The sequence below is a fragment of the Cebus imitator genome, unplaced genomic scaffold, assembly GCF_001604975.1.
Source record: "Cebus imitator isolate Cc_AM_T3 unplaced genomic scaffold, Cebus_imitator-1.0 Scaffold26, whole genome shotgun sequence".
Classification (NCBI taxonomy): domain Eukaryota; kingdom Metazoa; phylum Chordata; class Mammalia; order Primates; family Cebidae; genus Cebus; species Cebus imitator.
The window spans coordinates 4,990,890-5,013,734 of NW_016107341.1; the positions used below are offsets into that span (position 1 = coordinate 4,990,890).

A 22,845-nucleotide genomic window follows, 5' to 3' on the forward strand; every position below is an offset into this window, starting at 1 on the left:
GGGCAAAGGTTCCAGAGGAAAAATAAAATACTAGGTTAGTTACTCAAGCTCACATTTTAGGAGTTAGATTGGAATTTGTCTATCAATGTAAATAGAAAATAAAGATTAAAGACAAGAGCAGGTAATATTTATTGTGTAGTTACTAAATGACAAGTAGTGTTCGAAGTATGTATAATCTACAAAAACAGCTCTGTATGCAGATATTCTTATTATCCCCACTGTACCGTTGAGGAAATTGAGGTTTAGAGAGGGTAAAAGACTTTCCAAGGTCAAATGGCTACTTCTGACAGAAAGACTTACAGTCTGTGGGAGGGTGGATAATGGGTGAGAATAGTCTTTGCACATGTTACATACATTCACATGCTCATTTTAAAAATACCACTTAGAAAAAGGCCTCACCAGCAAGAAAATCTATAGTATGCATGAAAAAAACACACTCTCTCTCTCTCTCTCTCTCTCACACACACACACACACACACACACACACACACACACACTTTAATTTGGAGTTCTTTAAATTTGGTCTTAATTGCATATTCATTCTTCTATGGCTTCCAACTTCATTGCTCTGAGTTTCTGATGTTTTTTTAAACTCACAGATTTTATTTCCCTTTTCAAGGTCTAAATAAAAGATCTTCAGGGCATTTCTTGCTGTTTATCCAGAATTTAGCAGGCTATGTATTTACTGAAATATTACTCTAAAATACAGAATAGAAATTTAACAATTTATCTACGTATTTAATTACAAATACAACATTTCTCATGACTGTGAAGTACTATCAATAGAATATATTGTGTTGTCTTCAGGTAATTATGCTAGTTTATATTTACAAATTAGATAATGTTCCTAAATTTGAAATGAAAATTTTCAAATGGCTGATTCTGTTGAAGAGTATCTTATGACGTGAGCGTGTTAGGGAGTTGAGCAGAAGGAATATTGTTTTACACATATAAACAGAATTACACTCTGCTCTATGTAAAAATATGTGTTTTTGTTCAAGGAAAAAAAATTTTTGATCGGACTAAAACAATACGCTGACATGTCAGAAGCTGTTGTCTATGTGAGATACTTAAGGAGATGAGTACCTTACAGTATTTTAATCTAGGTGAGGAAAGAACTGGAATAAAAATATGCTTGTTAATTCAGTTCTCATTCCTAAACTTACTTGACCTTGACACCAACCCTATAGGCTATCTAGGATCCTTCATATAGCTATATCCATTTTTTTAGATGAAAAGAACAGAAGCGTAAGAAGTTAAGTGATTTGTTTTAAGTAGCATGTTGTACCAGTGATTGTGATTCTAGGCTGTCAAAGTCATTAATAATTCATTTGGTTTTGATAATACAAGGAAGAGAAAAACTTAGAGTGCTCAAAGGATAAAATGATATTTTGACCTTGGGGCTCCTATATTTCCAACGTTTCTTATACGAAATATAGCCCTCTCCCTCCCCAAATCTTAGTTACTATTTTATTTAAAGTGGCATTAAATCCTTCCTTTAAGATACATGATATTAGATCCTAGTGTCTTCTGTTCCCCTTGCATTACTCTTCTTTAATAATAAAGTGGATTTCTTCTGAGCTCCTCCTCTGTGCTCCACAATTTGCAGATTTCATTAAAGCAGAACAGCTGTGTTCTGGGCATTGGCCAGGTGCTCAATCTGCAGGAAACTAAAGTGATGGGGGCAAGGCCAGAAATCTCAGTAATACAGGGGCTAGACAACTGACAAGGACAAGGGCCTTTTCATATTTTTATGAAATTAACTGTAGGAATAAGGCTTATCTCCTCATCAAGGTCCTTGTGTGCCTCGGAGCCTTCTGCTCGCCCATCCTCAGTGGGAGGTGGATTCTGGTGCCCGAGACATGATTAGAGAGATTAGATTTGGTCTTCCCATTTCCCTGTACCTTATTAATCTTTCATTTACACTGGGATTAGATGAGATTCCATTAGCCAAATCCACTGAAAAGATTCGTTCATTTTAATATTTATGCACACTGTCTACTCCTTAAAGTGGATTCTTTTGTTCCCTGTGCACTTAATTAGATCAGTAGGTTTCTTCTTATTAACATCTTTCTTTTAGGAGATGAGGGTTGGTGAATAAAATTAGTGACATCTGGCTCAGCTCATCTGATAATGCAACTCTTTTCATGACTAACTTATTTCGTATGGTATGAAGTGAACATTTGTCACAAAGGGTATGTTTTGTTTACAATCGTACTTAGAATCAGTGTTGAATTTAAAACTAAACAAAATCACTAATATTGTATGATTGTCCAAAAATGAAAGGTGTGGAGGAGGTAACATTTAAGGGCACTAAAAACTAGATTTGAAACCCTTGCTGGCTTGTTTAAGGAAGAGAATAGTAAGAGTTTCCAAAACTGAAACTGAAAATTTGCCCAACCCAAACAATGCCAAAATGTAGAACGAAATACTGACATAATTTACTATCATGAAGAAATATTTTTTAATATATAAACTTTTATTTTATAGAAGTTTCCTGTGGCTTTTTATTGACACTATTCATTGGGTACACTGCTTTTTTTTCTCCCCAAAGTTGATCAGTTGTCTTTGTAGTTATACTTGAACAGGATTTCTCAATTGAGGCACTATTGACTTTTTAGGAATCCTGTGCATTGTAGGATGTTTAAAGCATCTCTGGCCTCTACTCACTAGATGCCAGTAGGACCCAACTAGTTGTGACCATGAAAAATGTCCTAGACATTACCAAATATTTTCTGGGGTGAAATGTACGTCTTAATTAGGAACTATTGTGCTACAAAGATATAGGCCATCTTGTTTTTTTCGATTTAAAATTCTAGATAATCAGAGCTACACAAAAAGTTTTGAAAAGCCTAGAAATAAATAGCTCATAGGCAGGAACTTGGAATCTAGTACACTTGTTTGAGTGCCATCTTTACAGCTTGCACTATGTAACCTTTTGAGATTTTATTTTTGTTTTTTGTTTTGTTTTGTTTTTGAGATGGAGTCTTCTGTCACCCAGGCTTGAGTACAGTGGTGTGATCTTGGCTCACTGCAACTTCTGCCCACCGGGTTCAAGCAATTCTCCCGCCTCAACCTCCCCAGCAGCTGGGACTGCAGGCACACGCCACCACACCCAGATAATTTTTTGTATTTTTAATAGAAGATTTTACCATATTGGCCAGGCTGGTCTCGAACTCCTGACCTCATGATCTACCTGCCTTGGCCTCCCAAAGTGCTGGGATTACAGGCGTGAGCCACCGTGACTGGCCGAGATTTTATTTTTGTTATCTAAAAGCGAAGATAATACTAATATTCCACTTAAATTGTCATTTTAAAAGTTAAATGAAATGATGCTTAGGAAATCATTAATGCTTGGCATACAGTAAGTGCTTAATAAATATTACAAACTAAATATTTGTTAGTAGCAATAGCATATGCCAATTTTTATCTCAATGCAAGGCTGTAATGGAATAGTATTATAAATTACATGAAATAGTAAACATTTTTTGACCGTTCTCTTGCTTTACTTATTTAACTGTATGATACTCAGTAGTATTAAACAAAATAATTTTTAGTATATAGTTTCTTACATATCTCCAATAGCTACATCTTTTATGAAATACTTATTAATTTTGTATTTTAAGTAAATCATAACATGTTTTTCTTTGTTATTGCATAATTCTGCTTCATTAGAAAGCTGTAGGTGAGGGTACAAAGATTCCGTTTTAAAAGATAATTTCTGGATCTAATATACAGCATGGCTTGGATAGTTAACAATATTATATCTTATACTTGTAATTTTCTAGGATAATAGATCCTAAATTCAATTCCCCCAGCCTCCACCCTAATGGTAGTTACGTAAAGGTGATGGATAAGTTAATTAGCTTGATTCTGATAACTTTACAACATATGTATAGGTATATCAAAACATACTTGATGCTATTTTATATATGTCAGTGACATCTCAATAAATCTGTTTAAAAAGGTGTAGTTGACATTATAAATAACATTAAGATTTTTCAAATAATCATATGGTGCCATGAATGTATGGTGAGGCTTTGGATACTGAATAAATCAACAAAATGTATTCAAACTTAATACAAACTTAATTCAAACTTAAAAGGGAGCAATAGGGCAACATTTTATTGGTTGAAGTTTGCAGGAGAACATTGGATTCAGAGCTTGTCAGACATTCTGTATTCCATGTCATAAACAAGATATAGATAAAAGAGCCATGTTTTTTGGAAGAATTAGCAGCAAATGTAAAGGGTTTCTTTTGTGCTGTTACAAATTAGATTTTTCTTTCTTCCCTTGAGAATCCAGACTGAACAATAGAATACTCTAAAAGAGAGAATTGCTGAACACGGAGGCCATGTTTTTGAAAACTAAAGAAACAAAGAATAGAGATGTACGCTTGGCATTCTGAATCAATTATCAAGTGAAATCCTGTTATGCCATTCAGAATAAAGGCCTCAAAGTCAAGGTTTGCTTTCTAAGCATTCACTGCTTTGTGTAGGCTTGGCCTTGGACATCTATAAAAGACTTAATTTTTATAAAATTGAATTTTTCAACAGGGATAAAGATCTTCATTTCTTAAAAGTTGATAGAATATGAGAACTAATTTCACTCTTAACATAAGACAGTTAGCCAAATTTGTCAGTAACTGGTAGTAGGTTCAAGGCTAGATTGGCATTGAGCAGTCTTGTATAGTGAAAAAATACGGACCACTCATGTACTTCTAATCTCATTTCAAGTAAGAAACTAGAAGTGTGTGTGAATGTAAAGCATTACTATTTGTCAGGGGTAGGGAAGAAAAACAGAGCAACTGTGGAAATAATATCCAATAAATAATATAATATCATATAGAACAGGAGTCCCCAGCCATGGGCCATGGACTGGTCTGGGTCCCTGACCTGTTAGGAACTGGGCCATGCAGCAGGAGACTTACTTCCTGAGCTCTGCCTTCTGTCAGGTGAACAGCAGCATTAGAGTCTCACAGGAGCATCAACCCTGTTGTGAATGGCATATGTGAGAGATCTAGGTTCCATGCTCCTTATGAGAAACTAATAATGCCTGGTGATCTGAGGGGGAACAGTTTCATTATGAAACCATCTCCCACCTCCATTTGTGGAAAAATTATCTTTAACAAAACCAGTCCCTGATGCCAAAACAGATACAGAATTTATAATTGATAATATAAAATATAATTTAAAATAATACCAATTTATAGAATACCATTCACCTCTTATCAGTATTATTAAATATATGTCTTCAAATAAAAGGAGTTTAGTTTGTGATGAAAAAATATTTTAAGTTTTTTATTTAATGAAAATTATTCTGGAATTTTTATATTAAACATTATTTAGCTACTAATTTATATTGATATTTCCACAGTTAAAATCCTTTGAATTTTGATTGTTTGCTCTGGACTTTCAGATAAATATTATGACTTATAGAATAATCATTGCATTTTGAAGTCTTCATAATATACAAAGACAAATTAAAATGTTTTTTGTTGAATTTTGTTGAAATTTATTGAACTTTAATGAATCAGAGTTTTACCATTATCTTTTGAGATTAGGTTTTTTATGGATAAAAAATACAGTTTCATAAGCTAGAGTAATATTTGCTGAGAATAATTTTCCAAGGAATTTGGCCTTGTTTCATTTTTCCCATTATGAAAGAATCATGTTTTATACCTTTTATTTTTTAACAACTATGGTGTCAGGAAAACAGGAAAGACTTTTAAAACTACTTTCTGAGAATAGAGAAAGGCACCAGCATAACCACATAAACTCTTTGTAATATAAAACAAAAGATCTTCTGAAAACAACTTTTAACTTCAAAAAGCACTTGACTTTTATCCGGTTGTAACCAGAATAGTTAGTCTAAAAAATCTTCCTAAATATACTTTATTTACACATTGAGAGAGACAGAAACAGAGATGGGGGTTAAGGTGGGGCAGAGGAGAGGGAGAGATGAAGAGAAAGAGAGATAATGTGTATGTTAGTAGAATGGAAATGACAGAGCAGAATTCATATCCAGGAAATGACATAAACGTAGCCCAGCCAGTATTGTGCATTTCGTGTTCTATTATTCCGTCATCTGCAGATTACCCTCTTATTTCAGCATTATTTATCCTGAGTGTGCTAATAGGATAAAGAAGGAGAAATGTTGGGCATCTTAGTAATTCTGGATAAGCTATTTAATTTTTGAAGGTTTAGAAGAAAAAAAGCCTGGTCTTTTCAAGGTACCAGAGTAATATATGTTTATTAGTCAAATATAATTCATAATGTGGATCAGAAAAATGTATGCAGAAAACCCAAGGTCTAAAATAGTATTCATTCTGGCGTGTTTGATGCTTTACATATTTTCTTTAACATTTTTTAGCTACTTTTAATATTATTTGAAAAAAATTTTCCTAGTAAAGCAATTGAATCCTACTTTCTAGTTTTGATATTTTAAGGAATGTGAATGGTATAATTGAATGTGTGATTCTGGCTCTATAATACTCAGATTAAGAACTGGAGACCCATATTCTCTCCATGGTATAAATCTCTTGAAGAACACTATGTGCACGTTTGTAGGTAGATCCAGTCAAACTGCCCCCTACAAAGACTGTAGAAATTTTGCATTCCTGTAGCAGATTCTCTTTGAATTTTGGTTTCTGGACATCCATAAAAAGACTGTGACTAATAGGATAATGATTGCATTAAGAAGTCCCTGTAACTATATACCAGTACATGGAAGTATCTGTATTCTTACATCTTACTGCACATTGCATATTATCAAATTTATAACCCGTACTGATGTGATGGTGTACAATACCAATACTTTCATTCTGAGTCAAATTTAAAATCAGTTCTAGTGCTTAGTCTGGGAATTCCTTATATTATTTGCTCATTTGTAGATGAACACAGCTTGAGAAAAATTTTTTGAAATCTACCTTAATGATGGCTTGTCTGAAAAAAAAAAAAATTACAAGGCATCAACTGGAAATTTTAAAGCATATTGCCAGAATAATAAGAATATTTTAGAGCTTGACTTTTTTCCTCACTATATAAAACTATAATTCACAATCAGTGTGTCAGTACCCAATACTTAGTAGCTGTTGAGTCATCAAACAAAACTAAGAAAAAGTTAGCCTTGAAAACAAATAAAACTTTATTAAAAATAACTAGATGTTGTTGCCTAATATGAATGAAAGAGTCACGGAAATTAAAGAGATAGAATAGATTGGGCATTAATGAAGTCTATCTGGATCATAAATAAACATTTGTTTAGTAGAATATTACTATAAAAGTCACAATGTTTAAGACAAAGCACAATGTCCCTCTTTCTGTGCTATTTTGTATATTGATATAAATATTCATGCATAATGGGAATCAGTTCAGGTTATCTGTGTGAATATAAATTCTCATATAACTAGCCACTTAGTGTTCATTGGATCATGCTTTTGAATATGAATTCTCTAGTATCTCAGATGCAGGATGGATCTGACGCAGCTCATGAATATTCACACACACACACAACTGATCTTTTTGAAAGTAATCATATCCATAAAGATGAAAATCTTGTTAGTTTTCAATAATGTGGAACTGCATTAGCATGCTGGTCCCAGAACAGTTTCACAATCACCTTGTTTTTGTAAATGATACACCCTTTAAAATATAAACACATAGGCTGTGCATCTTTTTTCGCAGAAGCTCTTTTTAATTTTACCTTTAAAAAAGCTTGTGTGTGATTTAACCACTATGGTATTCATTTGCTTTATTTGCTATCATCACAGAAAAAAATAGAAAAAAGTTAAGCTGTATCTCCAGTCTTTATCTTAAGCACATTCCCACTGTTCAGGCATGGTCAGAGATTGTCAAATGCAGAGTGGCCCAATCTGCTAATCTCTGATGTGTATTTTACATATAAGATTATCTATGTCATCTTTTTGTGTTATTATATTAGGAAAATTATATTAGGCCAATTAAATTTTTAGTATGCTAGACTTGAGAAGTTATGATCATAAAGGCCAATAATTAGAAATTATTTTATAACTTAACTATTTTAACCCATAATATGTCCTACATTATAATTCTTTCTCTTGCATTGTAATGAATGGTATATGTTTGTAATACCTGTCCCAGATCAGTTTCTACTTATAAATATGTATCAGAATCATCACCTGGCCCTTATTGGCACCATGCCCTAATTAACAGAACTAACCAGTAGCAAAAACAAACAAAGAAACCCTATCATTTATGAAGGTAGTGATAAAGTGATAAAGTGTCAGCTAGTTTGTTTTAAACACTGATATTGTCAAGCCTCTGAATGAATTTTCCCATCACTAAAATATATATATTTTCATTGTGTAAACACAGTTAATCAGCTATGCTCAACAACATCTTTTTTTTTTTTTTTTTTTTTTTTTTTTTTTTTTTTTTTTTTTTTTTTTTTTTACTTAGGTAGCAGGCTAAGTTATGCTGCTAGGCCTCCTCGAGTCATCAATGGTTGAGTACTGTGGTCTTAAAACTCTGTCCTAAGGTGTCCTATAGGTTTCCTCAGAACTACTTCTGAGGATAAAAAGGAATACCACTCATCGCTCCTCATATTTTATGTGTCACAGTGGTTCTCAAGCAGGACTGATTTTGCCCCCAAGGGCCATCTGACATTCTGGAGACATTTTTGCTTGTCACAGCTGGGAGATGGGGAGCTACTGGTATCCCGTGGGTACAGGCTACAGTTGCTGCTAAACATTGTACAGTTCACAGGACAGACCCCACAACAAAGAATAATCCAGGCCAAAATGTCAGTAGGGCCACTGTCATGTAAAATTTTATTTTCAGAAATTCTCTCCAGAGTGTAAATCTCTTAAGAACTTTTTTCAGTGAACACGATGTGCGTGTTAGTATTAGATCCAGTCAAACTCTCCTCTAAAGTGTCTAAAGCTTGTTGATAATGACTGGATTAAAGTGCTTTTACAGGTAGAACGATGAACATATTTAATATTATTTTGTAAATAAATGAAGACAGATTCAGTGTTTAATTATGAAGTTGAATTAATTTTTTTTCTTTTTTTTGTTAGCAACAATTGTGTTAAATGAACTCAACTGGACAAGTGCCTTAGATGAAGTTTTCAAAAAAAATCGAGAGGAAGACCCTTCATTGCTGTGGCAGGTTTTTGGCAGTGCCACTGGCCTGGCTCGATATTACCCAGGTAGGTGCCTAGTGATTCAGTCATTGTCAAGTTCCAGCCTCAATGTTTCTGGAGAACACTCTGTTATCTTCCCTGATATTGTAAGAAAAGATGATTATATCACACTACTTTTATAAGGAAAGAACATTCTTCTTTACATGGCTTTAGATTGACCAAAATCACTTTAAACTGAAATACCTAAGGAGCAATTGGAGCTTTGGTAACTGGAATCAGGCCATGCTGCTGTGAGACCATGAGCAGGTATCCTTAGGTATATACCTGGAACAGGAAATTACCATCAGTCTTAAAACAGCTCCAAGACAAAGGCCCAACCACTCAGCATGCACCAAGATGTGAGTCATGTTAGAGAGCTGACTTTTATAAATTGAGATATTTATCTTCAGATTTTAAGTCTGAGATTGAAATTTGTAACATAAGTGTTAATGCATTTCTTTAATCAGTAGATGTGGATCTGTTAAAATGAGTAGGACAAGAAATAAAATGAAATCACAACGAAAATAGAGTTTTTCTCATGTGTCAGGTTGTATTACTTCTGAATGCATCTCAGTGATTGTATACACTCAGTGAAGATGAATATATGTTAAAATGAAAAAATCTTTTTATAAATGTATATTATTATAAAAGAGCGAGGAGAAATAGTAATTTCTATACAAAAATGAAAAATTAATCGCTATTACATCCTGAAAACCTATTGAGGAAACTTTTAAGTCAAATGTCTGTTGGTGTTTTTAACTTCTCCACTTCTTAGAGCAAGATGACAAACATAAAATGCATTTTCTCCCTCAAACACGTGATCTGAGTTATAGTATCCATGCTTGATAATTTGGCTTTAAATGGCTACCGTATGACTTTAAATAGCATAGTTCTTCTTGAGGCTTGGGTATCCTAAACATATTTAACAAACTGAGTTAGTCTTATAAAAAGTCAAAGCAGTAAATAGGAGTGAAATAAAAATTAAAAAACATATAGGTTTGGATTGTAATATTATAGCAATGAATGAAAGTGTCTGGATTATCATCAGATCAAATGGTATTCAAGTTAGGTAAAGACCATAAAACTTCTTCAGGGTTGCAAATGCCAGATGGTAAAATCAGTAACAACTTTTTCCTGTATAAGCCAACACACTAGGAAAGGCCAAGTTTGTATTAAATATTGAAAAAAAATGTGTTATAAAATATTTTTATTAATATCTGATGTGGAGAATATATCACATAGTTTATCATTACAATAGTGAAATTTTTCCTTTATGGAATATTATTCACTTTAATACAGCCCTGCTAAACATAATCTTATTATTTTATTAACATGTTAAATACTATCAGAAGACTTAAAATTTGAATATGTAACATAACATAAAGGAAAAAGACAACACCACTCATGCACACAGTAAACCTGATGTAATAAACCTTAAAATTATATCAGGTCTTACAAAACATTTATAAATTATAAGACCTGACATAATTTAAAATATAGGAAATAGACATATCCTATCCAGTAATAAATGTAAGAATGTATTTATCAATAACTTACAGCATTATATAGCTTTTAAAAATATTATATATTCCATATATAAATAACTAAGGGAAAGAAGGAAATAATTATTAAAAGAAAATTAGGATGATAATGAGCAACCAAGAGCCCAGTATCAGAGAGAGAATGATGATGTCCAGGGAGAGAGACAAGGGTAACAAAAGAAAAACAAGAGGAGAGGAAGGAAAGAATGAATGCAACATGGGAGAGAAAACATGGGGATCAAGAGGTGGATGGAAAGATTAGTTATATTATGAATGCTTTTCAAAAATGGCTGTTTTAACAAATAGCAGTTAACTTCAAAAGTTACTAATAAAACATATTCTGTAATTAATTTCAAATGCTGAGGGATGATGGCTTTAATTTTTTAATGCTAATCATATATTTTCAAATGCGTTGACATTTATTCATTTCATCTTGGAAAACATATTTAGCAGAATTCATGTGGTCTTGATAGAGGCAGGAGACAGACAAAATCTATGAAGACAGGGGAGAGTTTCTGGTGTAACACTACCTTCAAGCCGAAGACAGTTCAATGCCTATCTGTAATTCCCGGGTAGATCTTTGGACCAGATTGAGAACCTCTCTTCTTGTTTGACATGTTTTCCTCTGATTGATCCCCACCCTTCACCTATTTTACAAACACCTACCCTTTCCTAATTGGTTTTTTACACTGTCATGCCCACCTTTGAGTGGTGCCTTTGTTTTAGTCTTTTTTGTATACTTACAAACCATTCAACATGAATTCCCCATTCTGAGTCCATAAAAGCCCCAGACCCAGCCACACTGAGCGAGAGACCACCTAACATCAGGTGGGGGACGACCCTTACATTCCTCTGCTTTGAGAGCTTCCTCAGTGCTCAATAAGATTCTTCTCTGCCCTCCCCACCCATCAATTGTCAGCATTGCCTCATTCTTCTTGGACATGTGATGAGAATGTGAGACCCACAGAATGTGGGTGCAAAGAAGGTTGTAACACTATGGCCCTCTGGCATCTGCTGGTGGAGGGCAGCTGCCCAACACACCAGGAAGCAGTGGCAGGGCTGAGCCAATGGGAGCCGTGGGCCAGAGTGAAGCAAGGGACTGACAGAGGTGTTAATGTGTCACCGCCATCAGGCTGCAGATAGCAGGACTAAAAGAGCTAATTAGCATGCTGCAATGCATGCTTCAGGGTCAGGGGCGCCCCTGCCCGGGCACCACCATGTTCCCCCATTCAGGGTGCCAGAGTCCACCACAGGAGTCTCTTGCAACATGCCTAGTCTAGCCGCAAGCCCCGTACAGAGCCTGCTTCTGTGCCAGCACTTGGAATAGCTGATGGGAGCCTGCACTCAGTTGCTCACACACTCCCTCCCATCAAGGGCTGAGTGCGCAGTTGCGGTGGCCATGGGATCCACGCCAGAGTGCAGGCTGGGTGCTGACCAGCAGGCAGGGAAGATGGGGTGTCTCCTGTGGGGAACCCAGGCCCAAGCAAGGCCTGGGTAGGGACATCACTGGCTGGAGGTCTCCAGCTGGCAAAGTGATGGAGAAAAGTCCTGCATCAGTCTCTGCAGAACATTAGGTGTGGAAGCAACCCTGTGCCCATTCATAATATCTAGTTTTTAAGTAAGAGTTTGGCAAGCAAATTGACTCACTAAATGACAGTCAGGTTGAATTCATTTACCTGTTACAGGACGGTCTGTAAAATAGTGCACTTGACTGCTGTGGAATACACTTGAATCAATTTTAGTTTAGTGAATCTGTTACAGAGTTGCTCTTTATGACAACAATGATATAATAGAATCAAGTCATTAGTAAAGACATTAAGATAATGTTATAATTTTTAAAGTGGATGACTGTGTTTGTTTTTGAAAGACTGTATTTTCAACGCATTTAACATGATCACCAAGTTTAAAGCTTTGTTTAAATGATGCGATTAAAAAAAATTTTTTGATAGACTATATATACTTCTCTGATTATATCATTTTGATAGAAGCAAAGTAATACAGAAAGACTATATTTATTTTTATTCTATGTTTATTCTATGTTAAACCAGAGGTCAAAAATAGTCTTTCAGTATTTTGATTATCTTAATGGTAAGTGGAAACAGCATATATGTTACTTCTGCTTAATTGAAATTTCACATAGAAGACCATCAGGCCAGTATCTCCCTACAACCTGTGGTAACCGGGGTAGATCTCTTAAGCCTTCTGGGTCCTAATCATCAAGTTTCAAAAATTGGAACACTAATAACTTCTCAGTTTATCCCCTGGGGGTTATTGTGATCAATGAGATAATATGATGAAAAGTACTCTGAAAATAGGAAACAGTAGGCGTATCTACAATAGTACATGTCAACTAGAATAATTTTGCCTAAATGCAGCTTTCTCTTTATCTCGGACATTAAAGAACATAATTGAAGTTTACAAGTGAGTTGACAAAGAAACTGAAGTAGAACTCTGGAAGGAATCTAAACATGACTAAGTCATAAAGTCAAGCAATAATACCACATAGCGAAACTGGTCAGAAGGCACAGATTTTAGCCGATGGCCTTAGGTCACTTTTCTGAAGGGTTAGCAGATATGATAAAGGATGTCCAATTAAATGTAAATTTCAAATAAGCAATGAAGAACTTTTTAGTATAATTATGCTTCATGCAATATTTGGGTTATACCTTTACTAAGACAGTATTTATTTTTTATTGAAAATCAGACTTAACTGATTGTCTTGTACTTCTTTTTGCTAAATTCATCAACCTTCTTTTTCAGGCTTTCAGTTTCTACATTTGTAATATGGGAAAGTCAACTTCCCCATTACTTCACAGTATTGTAAAGATCAAGTAGAGTCTATTCATACAGATATAAAATTTTATAATTTTCATTTTTAAATTCTGTAAGCTACCTATTTTTATTTGTGTAAAAGAATACTTGCCACAGAACTATTGAAAATGAAATGTTTTGCAGGAACTAGAACCTTCTGATTCACAATAGGACCTAAAAAATATTCTTGTTGATTATTAATGTGCTGCTTAGAGCACAGCCACATACCATGAGGTGGGTGAGCAATTTAGATAGCTAGATACATAGCTAGCTAGCTAGATAATTTTTTTACTCCATCAATATTTTGTATCCTATTATGTATCCATAATGATAAAAAAATGTAAAAATTTAATTGAAGGGTAACACTACTATGTACAACATGTTTTGACACACACACATTGTAGAATGGCTAAATCTATCTAATTAACAAGTGCCTCACTTATCATAGTTATTATTATGGCCTATATATCATCATTAAAGTCACCATTTCATATAATAGATTTCTTAAATTTATTCCTTCTCTCCAACTGTAGTTACTTGTCCTTTGGCCAGCATCTCCACATCTCTTCCTTGCTTGTAACCACCCCAGTCTTTGGTAACCACCATTTGACTCTGTATTCTATGAGATTGACTTTTTTTTTTTAGACAGAGCCTCACTCTGTTGCCCAGGCTGGAGTGCAGTGGTGAGATCTTGGCTCACTGCAACCTTTGCCCCCTGAGTTCAAGCGATTCTCCTGCCTCAGCCTCCCTATTAGCAGGGATTACAGGTGCATGCCACCATGCCCGGCTAATTTTTGTATTTTTAGTAGAGACGGGGTTTTGCCATGTTGGCCAGGCTGGTCTCGAACTGCTGACCTCAGGTGATTCATCCACCTTGGCCTCCCAATGTGCAGGGATTACAGGCGTGAGCCACCATGCCCAGCCAGGATCGACTTTTTTAGATTTGACAGTAATTACATTCTTGAACCAGATAGCCAGGACATAAACCCCACCTCCACCACTTTGTATGATGATGACCATTGGAAAATCCTCATTGACCTCAGTTGTGAAACAAGGAAGATAACAATACTTAAATTGTAGAATTGTTAAAAGAATAAGAAGCATTAAATCTGTTGGAGCATATTGCCCAGATGTAGGGGAAAGTTAGAGTACTCTCATGATTTTCAGTTATCAGATTATTTAAAATACATAGAAACATGACTTCCAGTGAGATCTCTAGAGCTAGCATAATATAAAGGTCCCTATGCAGTGCTGATTCAAAAAAGTAGTTTTGTAATTAGTGGAGATTTAAACTCTTAACATTTGTCCTCGGACTGAACAGGAACCTTCTTTATAATTTCATTGAAGTACATGGAAATAAGCTATGAAAATCATTGGTGTCTATCCTTTTTCTCCTCCCCTTCTTTTTTTTCACTCTTTCTCCACCTCTCTCTTCTTCCTCTTTCTTCTTTCCTCCGACGGTAGTAGGCTGTGTGTTATAATAAAAGGAATATTGCACTGTAAGGAGTTCTGGGTTCATATAAAAACTGTCATCAGCATCACTTTGTACTTTAAGTCATGTTCTGCTTCCGTACCTATTTCTTCATAAGTAACTTGGGATGATTGAACAAAATGATTTCCAAAGCAAGCACTAATTATATCTGCTTGTAGCCTACTGTTTGTAGCATTTGCTACATCCAGTCTTGGTTTCGCAGGATGAATAAAGAGACTTGCCCTAGTCATACAGCTAGCTCATGGCACAGATATGATTAGGATATTTAATGATGTCTTCCTTGAATATGTGCTCATTGGAAAATCAGTTTATCTTACAAGTTCTTTCCTTTAGGAACTCTTAACTTATTTGTATAAATTAACTTTACTGGTATTAAAAACTGCTTTCAATAGCTATCAACTTTGTGAATTCTTACGCATCATAAAAACCATGATACAAACTGCTCATTTGACCTATTAATGTCTCCTGAAATTGTACCAATTGCTGCAGTAATTGGGATTGTAATTAGGAATCAGTGGCTCATTGAAATGCCAATGTAGGCAGCACTTATTCTTTTTTTCGGGCAATTAGTTGTATTTATTAAGAAAGAGAGAAAACTAAAAATCTACTTCATCTCCATATGACATTTACTTAATGTCTTAGTAATTATTTGTTCTTTCCCTGCCCTACCTCATTTGTTAATTTCAAAACTATGAGATTATAATAAATGGACCTAATGTATGTTAAGGTAATGTAAAGCAGACCTCTAAGAAACATCTTCCTGTTGCTATTTCTGCTAGGATTTTGCAGAATAAAATGCAAAAGAATCTGTTATAAAGTATATGGAGTGACTTTTTTTTTTTTTTTAATACAGGTAGCCAACAGTTCTTAAATTGTATGCCACTTTTTGAGCAATAATTTAAGAATATTTTAAGCATCAAACAGCAGATGATAAGGTAGTCCAAAGAATACCTTTCAAAGTTTAGTCATAAACAGAGCATTTTTGATACATTTCTAGCCAATTTGAAGAAAACGGGATAGCAGTAGCGCCTCAACATTTATGAAGTTTATAGAAGTACTGCTTTCAGTTATCTCTAAAAATGCCTGATTTCTTTTTTTACTTTAACGTTTGTTTATGGATACATAGTTCAACTATAAATGTATACATTTATTAATCATTATATAAACAAACTTTAAATTGAACTGATCATTACATTTTATGCTAATAATTATTGAAGTCCAGTATATTAGTTAGGACTCTTACTAGCTACCAATTACAGAAAATTTAAAATAATTGTGATTTTTAATACTATAGAAGTTTGGTTTTTTACTCATGTCAGAGTTAACATAGACTGGGACAGGTAGGGAAACTATACAAATAAGGGGTCTGCACCCTGTGCACCCCAGATCTCATAACTCTGTCATTCTCTGAGTATGGCCTCTGCATTAGAGTCTATCACTGTTACTTGTACTCTTTCTTAGAAGTAAATAATGGTATTCTTTCATGCCCCCTTTTTAAGGGAACTTTCTGGCAATCACTTAAAGCATTTTCTTTCATTGGTTTTTGGCCAGAGTTTAGCGGTCTCTTGGTCATAGTTACCTTGTTACCTTCAAAATGTCCACATATCCAGCTAAAAGGCAGGGGGCTGCACTAAGTAAGAAGTAGAAAACAGATACTGGGGAACAAAAAGCATCTCTGCTTTGGTTACCAGTGCACATCTGTGTTTTAAAATAGCAAGTTGTTTCTGCCTTTTAAAAAATTTACATCTAATTAGGGAGTCAAAACTTATACATCTAAATTAAATACGTCTTAAATTTAGATTTCAATACAAATTATTAAATAATTAAATACCAAGTCACTTAGATCATAGCAGTAGATTTGCTATAGAAATTATGAAAAAGAAGAGGTAATTATGCATTAGAGTCATAAAAGAGGTTTATGAACTTTGGATTGAAAATCAAGTCAATGAAGAAGAAGAAGAGGCAAAACGTTTCTGGAGGGAAAAATGGCATAAAATAAAAATACGAGGAGATGAACAACTTCTGTTGGAGACTAGTGAGGTCAGTTAATCCAATAGCTTGCTACAGAAAAAGTAATATTGAATCTAAGGGTTTATTAATGGCAGATTCCATGGCCTTGAATACCAGAATGTTTGGGATTTAATATGTAGGCAAAGTACCACAAACATTCTGGGCACTGTAATGCTATGATTAAAGCATTTATTATTATGATGAGAAGGAGAAAGATGGAGGAGCTTGACCAGAGGATATGCTATTTTAATGGTCAGATGTGGAATTTTTAAGACCTGAACAAGGGATCAAATAGGAATTAAAAAAGAATTCTTGAATAGAAATGATATCAGATTTTATTGTTTTTTAAAAATGAATTTAATGACTGACATAAGACTATAAGTTGAGTAACATTTTTAAGTGGAATGGATGAGAATATTAAAACTGTTTACTAAAATTAAAAATCAAAACTATTTTTATTTTGGGAGTAAAGTGATGAGTTTAACTTAGAACAGTAAAGTTTGAGGTGTTCACAGCGGGGTACAAAACGCTCTGTTTATGCTCAAGCACTGGCTTTGTATCATATGGTTTTCTTTGCTATATACTATCCACTGATTGTGTTGTGTGGGGGATACATCTTACATATACACAAAAGGATGACATACTGTTTTAAAATTCTCAATTTATCCTGATTATGAAGGTGATTTTCTAGCCTCACATTTGTTGCATTTTCTATAACCTTGTCTCTTACCAGAATCTGTCTTTTTTTTCACAGATAAGGGTTGTAGTAATTGTTGGCCTTATGGTCAGCCATGGATTCAGCCACACTTAAACTGACTAAATGACTTATTGCTCACAGGATAGCATAGGTAAATAGGATGCTTTAGCTGTTTTCGACCTCTAAGATATATCTCTCAATCTCTTTTTTCTTTACGCGTTACCGAATTTCCATACTGATGCCATTCATTTTTAGATGCATAAAACATCTTTGCTGTGTAATTCATTTATGTTCAGTATACTTGATTATGAAAAATTAAAAAGATCTTCTGTCAAAAAATCAGATGTTTTAAGAACTTTCTCAAGTACCCTAAATATAAACTTTAAAAAAAAATCTATTACTATCACCATCATCTAAGATTTTGACTTACAAAACCACGAAACTTGTTTCTGTAGAAACAGTTTGTTTTATGTTTTTAGCGATGTCATTATTGTCATATAATTGAATTTATTTGCATACAAAAATAAGAAACATGTTTCTCTGTCAGAATTCATGTTTTTCTCTATGTAGCACATGTCTAACATTATTTCCCAGTAAATCGTCTCCAACACTTGCCTTATAGAACTTACTGGGCTCATGTTTATTTCCAAGTTACTTAATTATTACATTAGGGACATCTAAATGATTAAATATTTGTGTAACTCTTACTTTATTGAGTATTCCATTTAATTGCTCAACTTGTGCTTTTTGATTGCTACTCCTGCTGACACACAGCTATCCCTTTAAGTAAAAATGTTTTAAGTGTGTTATCTCGCATCTTTATAATTACCAGTAATGCAGTTTGTAATAAGGGCTTTTATTTTTGAAATGATGGTGACTTATCCTTGGTTGTAATACCATGTTTGTGTGTGTGGGTTTCTGCCCATTGTTTATCTATAAGAAGTTAGGAAGGCCGGGCATGGTGGCTCACGCCTGTAATCTCAGCACTTTGGGAGGCTGAGGTGGGCAGATCATGAGGTCAGGAGATCGAGCCCATCCTGGCCAACATGGTGAAATCCTATTTCTACTAAAAATACAAAAATTAGCTGGGCGTGGTTGTATGCCTGTAATCCCAGCTACTCAGGAGGCTGAGGCAGGAGAATTTCTTGAACCAGGGAGTCGGAGGTTGCAGTGAGCTGAGATGATGCCACTGTACTCTAGCCTGGTGACAGAGCCAGACTCTGTCTCAAAAAAAAAAGAAGTTATTGAAGACTTTTGGAAATATTATAGTGGAAATATCAAAAAGTCACTCTCCAACCAATACAGTGATATCATCTGAATATCCAGAATATTGAGTCTCTCTGCCCAGAAACAAAATTATAATTCAAAATTATTTGATTAAATCAATCAATTTAAGTCCGGGCAAAGGAGAAAAGACTGATAAGAACAAGGCAGAGCTCCTGTTTCTGAAAAAACTGAAATATCCTGAGGATTCTAAAACCAGTAAGAGAAGATTTTTCTCTGGAGGAACTCACAGGTGAAGGAAAAGGAAAACTTATAAACACATTAAAATATAATGCAAACAAAGAGCTAGTAAAATTATTTCAAAATGATATAGAGGGCCAGACACGGTGGCTCATGCCTATAATCCTAGCATTTTGGGAGATCAAGGCATGAGGATCGCCTGAGGTTTTGAGTTTGAGACCAGCCTGGCCAATATAGTAAAACCTCATCTCTACTAAAAATACAAAAATTAGCCAGGCATAGTGTCAGATGCCTGTAATCCCAGCTACTCAGTAGGCTGAGGCAGGAGAATCGCTTGAATCCGGGAGGTAGAGGTTGCGGTTAGCCGAGATCATGCCACTGCCCTCCAGCCTGGGCAACAATAGTCATATGAAGACTTTCCCAAAAGCAAGATAATTTTGTTCTCTCAGATGATTTTGTTTTTATGTATATATTATGATAGATATCAAATTTTACCTTCTTCCAGATGTGTTTTGCATATGCTCTTTTAAAAACCATTGCAGCGTATGCAAGTGAGAGGTAGTTTATTACATATTTGTATGCCTCATGTCACCTAACACAGTTCCTTGCATATAGTGGATAATAGGTATTTATTAAGCTGGTTAAATAAGTCAAGATCATAAGTACTAGAACTGAAAGAGAGTTTTAGAGTAGAGTTTTAGAGAATCAGTTTCTAAACAAAAATGAATCAAGGAGAACAAGCAGTTGGAAAATGTTATTGAATACAGAGTTATTGTTTCCTAGGGCCCTGTCTGCCATCTCACCCATCCTGTCCTCTTTGCTATGTCAGTGTTCTCCGTGAGGTTTCTGAGGATAGTATCATGAAGTCAGTGTTTAGATTCCTAGAAAATTTTATTGTAACACCAGCCTGCATCAGGAAGATGGAGTCAGATGGGGAAAAAGTATCCAGTTCGAGCCTTAGTCACAGAAACAAGCTTTTAAGTGGTTAACATCTAAGCATATCTTATAAAAATCTTTCATTTTTAAAAATCTGTCATCTATAAGTAGGTCCAGTGACTCAGTCATACTGTTTCAAGTATCTATAAATGGAGTGCTTATTTTGTGCCAACTGTGGTTCTAAGTGTTTATGTGTAAAATTCATTAAGTCTTAGCTGTAATCCTAGTAAGTGCCGTCATTAGTCCCATTTTACTGAAAAAAGGTGAAATAATTTACCCAAATTCATGCACCCAGTGAAAAATCCAGGTAGGCTGGTTCCCAAGTTCATGATTTTAAGTTCTACACTAGGTTAGATCCAACCAGGGAAAACAATGTCAAAATGACAAGAAAATAGAGTCTTTATATTAACATTTACTCACCTGGAATGATTGCTTTCCAGTCTTATCTTCTGCCTGTGAATCTCCTTAATGGTTCTAAGCCATAAAGCTTTAGACATTCAGCATTTGAAAATTTCATCTGGGAATGATTGTTACTTTTCAAAAGTAACTGGTTACTTGGTGCCAGTTACTTGGGAATCACTATAAGTATTATATAGCAATAAGCAGTTTCCTGGGGACCAAATAATACTCTCCTAAAACTATGTGGCAATGAGAACAATACAGTGAAGCAGATTTTTAAGTTTTTATTTTTATTTTTAATTTTTGTGGACACATAGCAGGTATATAATTTTGATACAGGCATATAATGTGTATTAATCATGTCAGGGTTAGTGGGGATATTCATCACCTCACGCGTTCATCAGCTCTTTGTGTTATGAACATTCCAATTGTACTCCGTCAGTTACTCGAAACACCCTGTGAAGATTTTGCCTCCTGTGCATTCTCATAGCTTAATACTTGACCCAGGTTGGCATGATTCAGAAAAGTCCTGACCTGTATCAAGGTACTGATTCAATTACTTAATAATCAATATCACAAAAGAAACATTTAAAAAATACTCTCAGGTAAAATCCTACCGAACAGATAAACCAGTGCTTAGGGTCACCCTGGTCCATAATGTTGTCCAGCAACTGAGGTTTCAGCCATCTGCCACTCCCTAGGTTGTTGTCCTCATCTGTCTGATTAAAATAGGCTCAGCACCACCATAGAACTTTTGAGGCCAAAGAAGACAGGAAAATTAGCAGAAGGCAACAAGAGTGATTGAAGGGTCATGCATATATCACTTTTGGTCACACCCTATCTACTAGAATTTGATATCATGGCCACATCACGGCAAAAGAAACAGAAGTATAGTTTCTGGCAGGGCAGTCCTGAGGACTCTTACTAGAAGGAAGGAGGAGGAAATGCGTAGGAAGCCCTGTTACAGTCCATTATTCTGGCATCTGAAGTATCTGTGCTTACCATTTTTCCCCACGTGTAGAACACACTCAGCAAATCCCCATAGGTGACTCAAAGTTCCAACAAGTGAGTAAAATCCAGGATCTCTGGGTCACATGCAGTTCTGTCCATCAGATAGGATGTTTCCTAATTTGACTACCTACAATGCAGTGTGACACCAGCTATTTTTTCTACCCTATTCCCATTGCTGCCTAAATATATAATACACATTGGTCATATCTGCTGTGTAATTATGATTAAAAACTCTCATCTGTAAAATGAGAGTGAGAAATACAGAACACTCACTGACCCATTCACCCCATCCCATTCTATCAGGCAAGAAATACGAAGATATCCTACTTTTGTGTAAAGTTACATTTCTTGGTTAGCCCTTCTCGTTGTTTCTGGTAGTGTTCTGTTGGAGTAACTCTCTGTTCTAAAACACTTTGTGACATATCTGAAGGGGTGTGCTTGGGGCTAAAAAGCTTTTATAACTTGCGGTTACTGGTGCAGGTTTACAGCCCCAAATTTGCTTTAGGGTTCAATTACAACATTTCTGCAGACTAGGTTTGTGGTTTCTTTAGTTACATAAACAACATCAACAACAATGCCCAGATGGCTTCTAGTTGTTTTTTTCACAAATAAATTTCTTGTACAAGCAACCTCAGTCCTAAAATTTAGTCTGGAAGTAATTCTTAATACTGGAATGTTTAATTTATTTGCTAGGTTCTAAATTTAGCTTATCCTCATCATTGTCATATCCATGGTAGATTACTTGAAGACATTGCTGAGTACAGAAAATTTGATGTTCTAATAGGTACTGGATATTACTCATTTTTAAATTGTACATTTGTACCTGTGACCAGGGTTGCTAGCTCTCCACCAAAGTTCTATCTTCTCATTCCATTGGGAAATTTCCTTTTAAAAAAGACTGCCTAGCCAGGGACCGCATTTCTCACACCTCCTTTTTGTCTGTGTAGAACCATGTGACAAATTCATACCAATAGAAAATGAGTGAAAGTGTTCCGTGACAGTTCCAGCCTGAGATTGTTAGGACTTGAGTGTGTCTTCTCCATACTTCCTCCCTCCATCTAGCAGCTGCAAGCCCAATGTCCTGGATGCCCTTGGAAGCCAAGTGCTGAAGGAGACAAAAGCTCTACCAGCTTTAAGACTCTGCATAACTGCCTGGAGCAGAATCTATTGCGTGCACTTCCACCCTCCATACCCTGCACAAGTTAGCCTGCTCTTTGAGTTAGAAGTACTTTACTAAGATACAAAAGATTTCAGATTTTTCATTAAGGCTCGGTATCACCATGACTAATATGGAATCTTGTTCCTGTATTTCAAGTATTTC

At 35.1% G+C, this 22,845-nt stretch overlaps 1 protein-coding gene across 11 annotated transcripts in view; it reads left to right on the forward strand.

Annotated features, from left to right (window-relative positions):
• CACNA2D1 (calcium voltage-gated channel auxiliary subunit alpha2delta 1) overlaps positions 1–22,845 on the forward strand; it is a 489,928-nt gene that overhangs the window by 350,890 nt on the left and 116,193 nt on the right. For all 11 annotated transcript variants that reach the window (XM_017523103.2, XM_017523100.2, XM_017523102.2 and 8 more), the window contains exon 7: positions 9,059–9,190. In XM_017523103.2, coding sequence (XP_017378592.1) covers positions 9,059–9,190 — 132 coding nt within the window. The remainder of the gene's footprint in view (positions 1–9,058; positions 9,191–22,845) is intronic.